This window comes from Nothoprocta perdicaria, unplaced genomic scaffold (assembly GCF_003342845.1).
Source record: "Nothoprocta perdicaria isolate Ctin4 unplaced genomic scaffold, notPer1 scaffold_9, whole genome shotgun sequence".
Taxonomy (NCBI): domain Eukaryota; kingdom Metazoa; phylum Chordata; class Aves; order Tinamiformes; family Tinamidae; genus Nothoprocta; species Nothoprocta perdicaria.
The window spans coordinates 4,323,418-4,335,472 of NW_020456198.1; the positions used below are offsets into that span (position 1 = coordinate 4,323,418).

At 42.2% G+C, this 12,055-nt stretch overlaps 1 protein-coding gene across 7 annotated transcripts in view; it reads left to right on the forward strand.

The window, feature by feature from the left end:
• CADPS (calcium dependent secretion activator) overlaps positions 1 to 12,055 on the forward strand; it is a 188,610-nt gene that overhangs the window by 146,222 nt on the left and 30,333 nt on the right. For 4 of the 7 annotated variants that reach the window (XM_026052668.1, XM_026052665.1, XM_026052666.1 and 1 more), the window contains 3 exons: positions 3,240 to 3,386; positions 6,512 to 6,667; positions 9,851 to 9,998. In XM_026052668.1, the coding sequence (XP_025908453.1) occupies positions 3,240 to 3,386; positions 6,512 to 6,667; positions 9,851 to 9,998 (451 nt within the window). The remainder of the gene's footprint in view (positions 1 to 3,239; positions 3,387 to 6,511; positions 6,668 to 9,850; positions 9,999 to 12,055) is intronic. The other 3 variants (XM_026052669.1, XM_026052671.1, XM_026052670.1) reach the window with 1 other exon arrangement.

Sequence of the window (12,055 nt, forward strand, 5' to 3'; positions counted from 1 at the left end):
ATGCCAGTTTATCTTGCAGCCACCAGACACGTGTGTGTGTGTGTTTCTCTGTGCTTGTATCTTTATTTAAAGAGCTTTCTGAGCAATTGCTGAAGTCAGTGCAATGACAACCAATTTCTATAACTTGCCTAGGAAATCAGTCATTGACCTATAGCTTTCTCCAGCACACAGTAGTTCTGACTTTTTAATTGCTCACTAGTCCTTTAAAAGCTATTTATAAACCTGTCATTAATAAAAAGAGTAATTAAGCCAAGAGGTGTGATTATGCTAATCATCTGATGAGAATTTTCTACAGAATACTAGTGAAAAATGTTTCCCTTGAAAAGAAGCACTGCTGTAGTGATAATAAATACGTTTGTTACTCTTGCGGGCATCAGGCAGAGGAAGAGCATGTATTTGGCTGTCTGCTTCACTGTCAAGCCCTTTGCTTCATGCCAAGGCTTTTGTGGAAAGACTTGCTCTTGGAGTGCTCGTTCAGTCTAGGTAGCAATGGAAGAGACCAGCTGCCTCCTTCACTGGTAAATGATATCGGGGTCAATCAGGAACTGAGTGGGGGCAACGCTGGCCTGGCCCATATCCTGAAACCAGGGAACAACTGAGTAAAAATACTGGTTTTACTGCCCCCGTTTCAATGTCAGGCAGCTCTTCAGCAGTTGTCCCCGTGTGGTGGTCCTTGTTTTGTGTTCCACAGTTCTGGGGTAAGCCTTGGGGTGCTGTTACAGAGATGCCAGGCTGATGGCACCGAGAGTTTGACATGCAACACAGGTGTGAGCCATTCATCTAGCTAGCAGGCAAAAAGGGGAGTGAATCAGAAGAACGCTTGAAAACAAGCAGTACCTCTCCATAATGTACTTCTTCAATCACATGTGCCAAGATCCAGTCCTGAAACGAGTCTTCTTAAATGAGGCAGCCCTCATCTTTGGTGATCCAAATGCCCACATTCCCTGCCTGCTGGCTCAGGTTATATTTAGCCACCTAGCTTAAATAGGCATGGCAAGCTTTTCGAAACAGTTTCTCATCTTGGACCTGGAGTTTTTATGGTCTGAGCAACTGCAGGCTTGAACATTTGTTGGTAATATTAATCGTTTTTTACAGGTCTCACTGCAACTGTTAGTCAGATAATTACATCAGTTGAACCTGCAAAACTGTGCATGTCAATTCAGGAGAATATTTTTAAAATTAGTTACGGTATGTTAACATAATACACTGCATTATTTTGCTGTTTTGTTTTAAGAGTATTAACTTATTCTTGCAACATATCCTTGCATCAGCAAAATAATGTGTTGTATAAAAGAAATATGTTTCCATGTGAATATAGTATACTGTTTACTCTAGAAGTCATATTTTATTAATACAGTGTTTTTATTAATATAACACTGTCACTTCTTGAATTTTAATATTAAAGCCAAAGGTCCTCTGATTTATGTATTTACCATCTGGCTGAGTTATTTAAGTTGCTTTTCCTTATACATTTATATGTTGTCCACCTCTTGCTATCTCTTTATTTATTGCGTATCAGTATTTTACCACATGCACTGCCATTTCTGAAGATTTAGCACTCTCTCAATCACTATGGAATCTGTGTATCATTCAATAATCATGTCAGCTTTACAGGCATAGACAGTATGAATGGAAATAATGCATGGTGGTGGTATGTTAGTACATTCCCCTATCTGCCTACTGCTTAATATTAGAGAAAAAGAGATCACGCAAAGTCTAAGCCACTAAGAGATATAGAAACAAAGGTAAACAAGAACCTAGCTTTTTTTTTTTTTTTCTTTTTTTCCATTAGAGAAAGACTCTAGATTGTGTTTTTCCCCAAACATGGGATTCTATTCACAGAGGGAGAATGGGAATCCAAGGCACCTCGAGTTTCCTAGGATTAGTCACCAGTGTCAAACTGAATTCTTGTAGTGACATAGTTCAGATCTTTGCTTGCAATAACAAATATTTATGTGATACAGTGAGGCAACCCCATAACTTTAGGTCTTGATTTACAAAATTTACAGTAAGAAATGCTATTCAAAAAATATTTGTGTCTCAAGAATTAACTGCTAAGATTGTGATATTCCCTGGAAGACGGAATATTGGATTTGATAGCTTTCCAGGACTCTGTATAATGCTGCCTGTATAACAACTAATTTCATCCAGGCAAATGGGAGAGACCTTCTAAGGTGGCAGGTTCTGACATAGTCATTAAGAGAAGGGAAATGTAAATGCTGAAGCTGTGTCCCTGCACATCAGGAGAAAAGCTGACAGTGACTTAAGGAGAACAGGATGAAGCTGAAATCCTGAAGCCCTGATTCCATTTTTACTGAGCCCAAATAATGGTCCAGTAAAAAAAAAAGAAGCTATAAAAGCAAAGGGATTTATCCCTGAAATGAGATTGCAAAGACCATCCTCAGACCGTGTCACAGTGCCACACACTATTGCTATGTTAAGGCAGGAACAAGATAAACTTCTCAAACTGGCTTCTTTTCTGTTAGCTTTCCCAAACCACGTGACATTTCATTCACAGTTCAAATGCACAGATTTGGATAAACCTGCAGGACCCGTTTTCTCTGCACGCAGGATAAGGGCACTAGGCTTTGGTTGGGAAGAACCTTGTGGTTCCTCACATCATCTGTTCCAGATGAGCCCCTAGTTCTTATCTGGATAGTCCAAGGAAAACAGCAAGTTCTTGGAGTGAAATGACACTTCAATGACAAGAAAAAAACTCCTATGGACTTCAGCAGGGCCAGAATTTCCAGCTCTGTGTTGTGATTGTTTTGAATCCTCATCAAGAAAGACACTCCAGTTTTATTCTAATAGATCTAGTAGATCTCTTAGATACTATTGCTTGTGTCCATCCTACCCACCAGAGTATGTAAGAACTGAGATTTGCTTGCTTATGAGATAGATATTTTCAAGTAAAGGCTGCTCTCTGCACTTTAAAACGGTATCAGGACTTGAAAGTTTTTGTGTGGGTGTTGGAGTACTCTGTTGATTTGCTACTTTGCGATTCCTCCTCTTTTGCTGTTTTTTTTTTCTTTATAAGTAACTTGCTTTCTATTGCAGACTGCAAAAACAGTGCACTTAAGCTTCCATACTCATGCTTCCTTCTGAAATGTTTTGCTTTAGTTTTTTAACTGTCCTCGTGCTGTGAACTTTGCAGATTTGTTTATGAGTGTCACGTGCTTCTGCTACATCTGCATTGTCACTGTTATGGTATTTTTTCTTTCTGTCTGTTTCTTCCACAGGAGTTTAACAAGTAATCTGCCCAATGTGAACCTACCAAATGTGAATCTCCCTAAAGTACCAAATCTACCAGTTAACATCCCACTAGGCATCCCACAAATGCCTAGCTTTTCTGCACCGTCATGGATGGCTGCTATTTATGATTCTGAGTGTGTATTCAGTTCAAATTAGATCTCATTTAAATTTAAAGTCATCTTGGCATGGATATGTATTGTTTGTTTCTGTGCATTATATAAAACTTTAAAGAGTGATACAGTTAATTAGACATTTCCTGAATGAGACACTCGTGAATTTCTGGCATGTGTATTTCGAGGGGTTTTTACTTAAATATTGAAAATTTGTCTGACTCCCATTGAGAGTTTAAGCAAGTCTCTTGCTTTATAAAATAGCTGTCGACAACAGGGTTTGGTCTGAATGACATCGGAACCTCAAAGCATCTGATGTGAGATAATGTGTCTCAGCAAAGAGTTCTGTCCAAAAGATAAGATGAGCCAATTTCTGTGGACCAGATGTAGATCTAAATGTGTATTTGATTTAATGTAAGCTCCACATTCCCCAGAGGATAACTTTTATCAAAATTTTGATGAAACAGTTTACCAAAGAGGACCACACACTGCAACTATTCTTGAGAAGCCCCAGAATGCAGTTAAATTTCATAGCCTGAATTATCCAGTCGCCAACTAAGGAAAAGTACTTTAATGTTAGCTTTAGATTGAGGTTTAGGAAATTCAGATTGCAACTTAGGAGCACAGGAGCCCTGTAGGAGCCTTGTGCTCTTCCCATTGCCTTTTGGGATGCTGCTGAATGTGCACATGGCACTCAGGAAGGAAATACCGCACATCCCTGGGTTCAGCACAAATTTGGCAACTTCTGTTTTTATGGCAGATTTACATTAGAAGTCCTGGCCACCGAGCAGCACGGAGGGCAGCATGCAGAGGACTAAACCAGACTCTTGGCCTTGGAATTTTCTGGCTCTTTTTCCCTGCTCTGTCTCCTCTTTTAAGCCTTGGGACAGAAGGAAGCCTCCAGATCTCCCCTAGAAAGCAGGAGGGCCCCGTTCACGGTAGCATCCCCACTCAGCAGAGTTATGGGGAGCCCACGTTGCCCTTTCCCTGGGCAGAGATGCTCCTGGGCACATGCTCAGCCTTCATCAGGGCTGAGAGCTAGGAACCCCCCTCGATTATATCTACACCTGGTGTCCACCACACTGCCCCTGCCATGCACAGGTTTGCTTGCAAAGCAGCGGCAGTGCACAAGAAGCAAAGCAAACGCTCACGCTTCCTCTTTCTACAGCTTGAAAATATCAACTTTCTAAAATATCAACACAGCCATTTGTGTGTCGAAGTGATACAACTCATATTCATGCTAAGATAGCTGTGTTAAAGGCTAGACTAGGCAGTTGTCTGTAAATAATTACTTGGGAGTTTGAATCTTATTCTCTGTGCATGCTTTGTGGTATTGCTCTTGAAAAGATAAGAATCATGCCATGACAGAAAGCTGGGCCAGCCCTCTGAAATTGTAAAACTTGAGCATAAAAGGTATATCCCGAGCTGCTGTGAGTGACTGTGGTGCTCACAAGCAGAATATTACCAGTGCACCTTGGAAATAAATATAATAGTGTTTGCTTGCATGGGGCCCTAATAATGAGCTGATTCAAAAGAAGAAAAAACACCATGAATAATGCTTTTATAATTTTGAAATCAAGTGGGTGTCCAAATATTACTGTAGTACATGCTAATTATTGTTTTCATGCATATTTGATTATCTAAAATATAAACTCTTGCAGTTCCAAAGCATCGCTTATACCCAAGCGCAGGTTTGAACCAGGAGAAACTTAAAAATGGTGGCTAGGCGACCATCTGAGACTGTTCCACAGACTTGTTCTTTGATAGAAGACACCATTAACCAAAATGCCTGATTCTTTATCTTTTCATTTTCCTGGTTTCCTTTTACTCACCCTTCCCTTCCATCAAGGACGTGTTACCTGTCGCTTAGTGTCAGATACATTTATCTTACAATCAATACAATTCATTCCTTATATATTGTTACCTCTTTGAACCCAGGACCCCGTAGGACCCCTCTGGCATGTTGGGAATTTGGTGTCCACCTTGCAGTAGCCCTGTCTGTATTAGCTCTAATTTCCTGTAGCATTAACTCAATGCAGCTGGCATCTGTCACAATAGAAACACCCTCCCTCATCTGTTTCTATAGATGATGTCAGCACAAGTGGTAATGCATGGTGTGTTAAACATCTTATAAATTACGGTGTTAGCATTAGTGGTATGCGAGGAGGGGGGTGAAACTCTTGAAGCTCCCTCGGTAATTGTTCTGCAAAAAAAGTGAGGGAGAGGGAAAGAGGGAGAGAAAAGGATTACGGATGCATAAAATTCTCCACACAAGCAGAGCCTGATCAAAGCTGTGGTTTTTATTCTGTAAGAAGTGAAGGTTTGAGATATGATTATGCTGTGAAAAGCACCACGGTAGCTACACACTGCAGGGCCAGGGAGCTCCATCTGGACAGAGGTGTGGGTGAGAGACTCTACGCTTTGGAGAGAAATTCAGAGTCTGGGGGCAAACCAAAGATGCTGCAAAAATGAATCCAAAAGCCTAGAAATCCGTTGTCCTGTGGATGCCTTTGCAAGAGGCAGATCTACAAAAAGGTGCAGCAGGCAATGCAGCCAAAACCCCTGGGGGTGGAATGTCTAGTGTCCTTAGCTCAATTGACTTACCCCGATTTTTTTCCAGCTGTTCAAGAGATAAAGGTGTCCTCGCTCACCACTTGTTAGCACTGTCCCCTACCTGGAACTGGGGATCTCCTGGGCGGGGGAAGCAAGGCCAACTAGATATATAAATTGGAGGGGGGGTGAAGTGCATGAAACCCCAATTTTTAATAACTGCATACATTCTGGTATGGTAGTTATTATCAATCAAGGATTTTCTGCCACAACTGCAAGCCTTAATTCTTAATAATCACGGATGTTAACGTGGTTATTAACTAAGGCTGATTTTTACCATACACACATTCTTCCTTTTAATATGTGTAATTCATAATGTTGTCCTATTCATCTGGTCTGGAAAGCTTTGTGGGTTATGACAGCAAGGTAGACTAGGCAACTGTATGGTAAAACTCAAAATCCTGATGGTGGAGATTGCCAGCGTTGTCCTGTGTATGAAACTACTGTCTGCTCCACGCCTGTTGCAGGAATGGTCTCCACATCAGGGTGTGCAAAGCCTGATGCCACTTATGACTTTCATTTCCATTTTACCCTGCCAGCAACGGCTCGGGCACCTCAGAAGACCTGTTCTGGAAACTGGATGCCTTGCAGACCTTCATTCGGGATTTGCACTGGCCCGAGGAGGAGTTTGGGAAACACTTGGAGCAACGCTTGAAGCTTATGGCGAGTGACATGATCGAGTCCTGCGTGAAGAGGTACGGATGCTCGGAGCCACTGGGCAGCGTCCTCACGGGAGCTCACAGAGGCATCATTTTTTTCAGTCCTCTTAGTACTTTGTCCTTGACCTTCACTGCCACTTCATTTCACATCACGTAAACTTCATTTATTAGTGACCATGGCTGATTTGTGCCACCCAGCACAGCTGGATGGACAGCCACGTTATGGCTGCCAGTCCTGGACTCTTCCAGGCAAGTCTTGGTCTGCTCAGGTTCTGGAGATCATCGCCACAATATGGTGATAAATCAGCTGTTACTCCAGGTTCAGTGGAGTCTTCCTTATTGTTGGGTGCCTCACATGAGGACAAGTCCTTTTAATGCAATTTGGAATCAGTGGAGTTGAGTGCTGAGGACATAGCCCTAAGATCTCATCGCCCACATGAGAACCACAGACACATGGAAAAAAAAAATTCAAGCTAAAATTTAACCCCCAGAAGCGGGTATTGTGTAGCAAGACACACAGGTCTCTCACCTCCCTTTGACTGAGAAAAGCTGTCGTATCTGCCACATTATATGTTACCTGCAGATCTTCCAAAACAGAGCTTTCTTTAAAAATAAACCTTTCAAATGGATGGCCAATCTTTTTTTGAAAATAAAGCATTAAGCTTCAATTGTCAAACTTTCCATGGTAATTTATGTTCATTTGGCTTCAGAGGTAATTAGACAGAAACAACCTTTGCATTCTCTGTGGCACAAAAGATCAAGAGCCAAAGAGAAGCAGCAGAGGAAAAACCTGTGCCTGGTAGAGCTCGCGGGTGCTGCTAGTAGCACGGGTTGTGTGATGGGGCTGTTGTGCAGCACAGCTCTCTGGCCACTCTGCAAATGCAAGAGTGGGATTTATTGTTTGCAGTTCCTCAAAGCTGGGAATAGGGCGTCAGTGTCGGTGAAGGCACGTTGGGTGCCTGTGATTGAGGCAGCCGAGTCACACGTTGGATTGCAGACAGTTTGAGACTTGCTCTTGCCATCCTGGAATAAAACCCAGTAATATTTAAGTGCAGACACGGTGGTTGCAATGTCTTTGGCATTGAGTGAGTTATCATTTATTGGTGCAACTGGTCTTCAGTCCTCTCCTTGGCACGAGAGTCCTTTCGGTGGCCTTTCACTTCTCTGACCATTCCTCAAGGGCAAAGCGAACGCTGTTTGCTCGGGGTCCTGCTAGCAGCACATGCTCCATTTGAGACAGAGTGGGGCTTATTCCTGCAGCAGCGTGGATGCTGATCTGCAATCTGAAGTGATAAGCGCAGTTCTCCGGCACTTGGGCTCAGCTCCGTGCTTTGCTTCCACCTGGCTCCCTAAAGGCCGTCTGTGCACACAGCCTGGAGCTCTGCTATCTGCTCTGCCACCCAATTCCATGAGCATAATACTTATTTTCTCTCTCTCTCTCTCTCTCTTTTTTTATTCCTTTTTTTTTTTTTTTTTTTTAAATAAGGCACCTGATACTGGACACCTTTGCATTTTTAAATAACTATATTGTACATACATTTGCCTGTAGCACAGTTATAACTGACGATCTGCAGAACTGAGACAGGCTAGCTGAGATAACTCCAAAAAATAACCAAGTTTCGAGGTACATCTGAAGAAAGCCTTGTGTGCCTGAAAGCTGGGGCTTTTTTCTTCTCCAAGAGCTTCAACCTTTTAAAAATATATTACCCCTCTAAAAACCTGGCCCAGCTTGAAATGTTGTGACTAAATATAATGATTCTGAACAGAAGTAAGAAAGAACATGCTCGTATCTGCAAGGAGATGGAAAATCCCAGTCACTTGTGGTCCCTTCAGTAATTATCAAGATTTTAGTCCCTGAGTCCAGGCTAAATCTGGCACTGGTAATTAAATCAGTTCAAATGCCACTGCTGATGTAAACCAATATGCTGCTTTCCCTATTTATATCACCTGCAAACAGGGCCTGGCTAAGGTTTCTTTAGCAATTTCGTTTGACACAACATTTTCTTCGCGTCTGTTTCTAAACTGTTGAATACCATGGAGCAGGCGCCCCACCTTCCCCACTTGGTCGTATTTCGGTGCTGTCAGGAAAGCAGTTCCATGCAAGAAAGGCCCATTTTGCTAACGAATCCAGGCAGGAGGACCTCGGGACCAGCTCAGATCCCATGGCAAGGAGGAGAATTTCTTGTTTTGCAAATTAGTTTTCATTTGCATAACCCTTGGGGGATCTTTCAAGATCAAAGTTATTCCTAAGAGCTACTGATTCCTAAGAGGCAACTGATATTATTTTTTATTTCTAGATTGATGCTTGTATGCTGATTTGTTGGCAGATTCTCTCTGATGCAATAATTGTTCTGCACTAAGTTAGATTAAAGAAGTGCCTCTGGAATCTGCAGAGGAGCTCGAAAGAAAGGCAAGGTTGTGTCCACTAGACTAGTCAGATTCCTGACATGATTTCTTCCAATCACAAATGTCTTGATATTCTCAAATACGATGAGCAAATTCTCTAGTCTTTGCCCAGCTAAATCTCTTGCTATAGCAAGATTTCTTACTGCCTGCCAGTGATGTCAAATTTTATCTTAGTGCAACTCCGTAAGAGCAGTGAGGTTGTGCGTGGACTTGTGCTGGCTTCTGTTTTTCATACATGCATAACTGTGTGCGTGCCCATTTCACAGATATATGCTGGTAAGTTTTATCTTTCAGATAAATCACTTTAATAAACTTAAGAGAGAATTAGGAAGTTTTGGCAGACAAATATATCATGTAGATGAAAAACGGAATGATCTGGCAGTGCCCCTCAAGTCAAGGAATGAGCAAATTTGTCCTTTTATAAGTTAGTATTATGCAACAATAGGAACTTCCTTTAATGCATCAGGCTTGCTATTTGTCTGCATTTCCACTGTGTTATAAATTAGCTATTGCAACCAAATTATAGGTGCATATTGACACTGCTCTTTGTAACATCATCACACTGTTTATCAAGCATGAGAAAGTCATAGTTTCTCTGCAGCCGTTCCACACTTTATAAATAGTATGTATTCTGTATACTGTTTCTTTTTAAACTAGAAGATCATTTTTAGTAAAAACACATTTGTGATAACTGTACTATAATGCTCTCAGCTTTCCATTTTGTTGAACCTTTTCAAGCACTGTGTTTCACTTTGTTAACTAGTTTCATATTTGTGAAACCGTCTAAAACCTATTTTCCAATTTCTCTAATAGAACCAGGATTGCATTTGAAGTCAAGCTGCAAAAAACGAGCCGATCAACAGATTTCCGGGTCCCTCAATCAATATGCACCATGTTTAATGTCATGGTGGATGCGAAAGCTCAGTCCACGAAGCTTTGCAGTATGGAAATGGGCCAAGAGGTAAAGATTCGAGCTCTTCTTTTCACATAATTTAAAGGCAATGTCATGAAAGTTCTTATCTCTTGTTCTGCTAGTTTCAGAGATGTTTTATCAGTTGTGCATTTAGCCTTCTGTGTAGAGTGTGCCGGTGAATATGCAGGGGGCTGCTCTCAAAGAAATCTAATGAATATAAACAGTCAGAATCCCTGCCATACAGAAGTGATTTTTTGCGAGGACTGTGGTATGCATAAGGTGTCTCTAAAGCCTGCTGCTGCATGATAACCATATTTATTGAGTCATTAATTCCACCTTGGAGCCAGCTGTAGGCAACAGACTTCTTGTCTGTGACTGTTTTCAATAGCCAAGCCTTGGGAAAACAGACATGCCACATTGTTGCTGTAATTCCAATAAGGGGAAAAAAAAAAAAAAAAAAGAATTGCAAAGTAGATTGAAAATTGCAGGTTGAGATAACTTCCTCAAATATTGGCTATAATTAAAAAGTTGGATGAGCCTAGATTTCCAGGTTCTTAATGACTCAAGTTTTCAAACAACAAACCTGTTTTAATTACTTGCCGGTACATTTTTCTTCTGAAGTCATTGTTGCAGCTTGAAATTTCCATGAACTGATCTATGAATTAGAAAGACATGCTAAATTGGTTGAGATTCAATGCTTCACAATGATCATTTTGCTACAGTGGCTTAAAGCCAAATTAAATATTCATATACCGGTCCAGAATAAATTCACAAATACTGTTTGGCTCTCCTGTCTCACTGCTTGTCAGCATTTCCTAGATGAGCTCTTTCACTACAACTTTGCATGGTCAGATTTTACAGTAAATCATTGCAAGTCGTTGGTTCTTTTTCCTTGTTTATCTCATCCTGATCTCTGCTCCTCCGTGAGGACCAGTTCCAAAGGCCACTGGATGCCGCAGGGATCTCTGCCCATGCGCCAGTGGAATTTGGATCAGGCCCAACTTTTAATTTCTTTTATACATGTTTCAGTGGTGACATTTTATTTGTGACAGTCACTTTGCAAGAGGGTCTTCCCTAGTTGTCTGAGTCCAAGTGTGAACTTCTCCACTATTTTTCTCTTCCTTTATTTGTGTCCTTTATGTCCCTTCCCAGTCCCTCAGCCCACAGCTACCTCCAGCATCTGCCCACACTTTGGCCAAGGGACCAAACCAGGATTAAGCTCTTCCAATGACACTGCCCCCATCTCTAGGATGGAGACGTTTTGGAGATTAACCAGAATTCAATACTGTGACAGGGCAGGCTTGATTTATTAATAAAATCAATGGGTTGCTGTTTATATAATGTCATGCCAATAACCTCAGCTGCCTGTGGACCTGGTGTGGCCAGACCCTCACTGTATCCTCCAGTGCTAACATATGATGCTCTGTAGTTAGCTGAGTTTCCTCTAAATTTTGAGCATCAGCTGCATTGCATGTTTGGCCCAGCCAACTTGCAAGTAACAGGAGCTCGAGAAGCCCTCCAGCCCCCTGGCACCAGCTCTCATCCCAGGAAATCTGTCTGTGCCGCTTGGAGAAGGTGTTTGGGATGGCAGCTCCGAGAGAGCAGCACTGCTGCGGCAGTCACAGTCACTGTGCTGTGAGGTTTTTAACAAATAGCTGAGCTAATAGACCTGTAAAGCAGATGTAAATTATCAGTGCATAAGTTACCATTTAGGGCCACAGTGTTTTATACCCCTTGCCTTTTGCTTTTCTTCCTTTTAATGAGTTTTCCTTCCCCCGCCGCCTCCATTTGCTCATGTTGCTCCATATTTCAGCTGCCTCCAGCTCCTCTCCTCGAAGCTTTGCAAGCCCGTGCCCCGGGACGGTCGTGCTGGGAGGCGACAGGGTGAGGGCTTGAGTATAGTTCTGTCTTTAGAGTCCACGGGAAGGGGGCAAAATGCCACCTGGCTCTTGCAATCCCCAGTGGAAACGTGAGACAGTTGGCACCGGCAGTACCTGCCCTAGGCACTGTCACCACTGGGGTCTCTCCTCACCCGCAAGGTGCCGAGAGACCAGGGTCCCACCTTGCAGGCAGCTCAAAAAGAGCCAAAAGGGCAAAAATTGCCA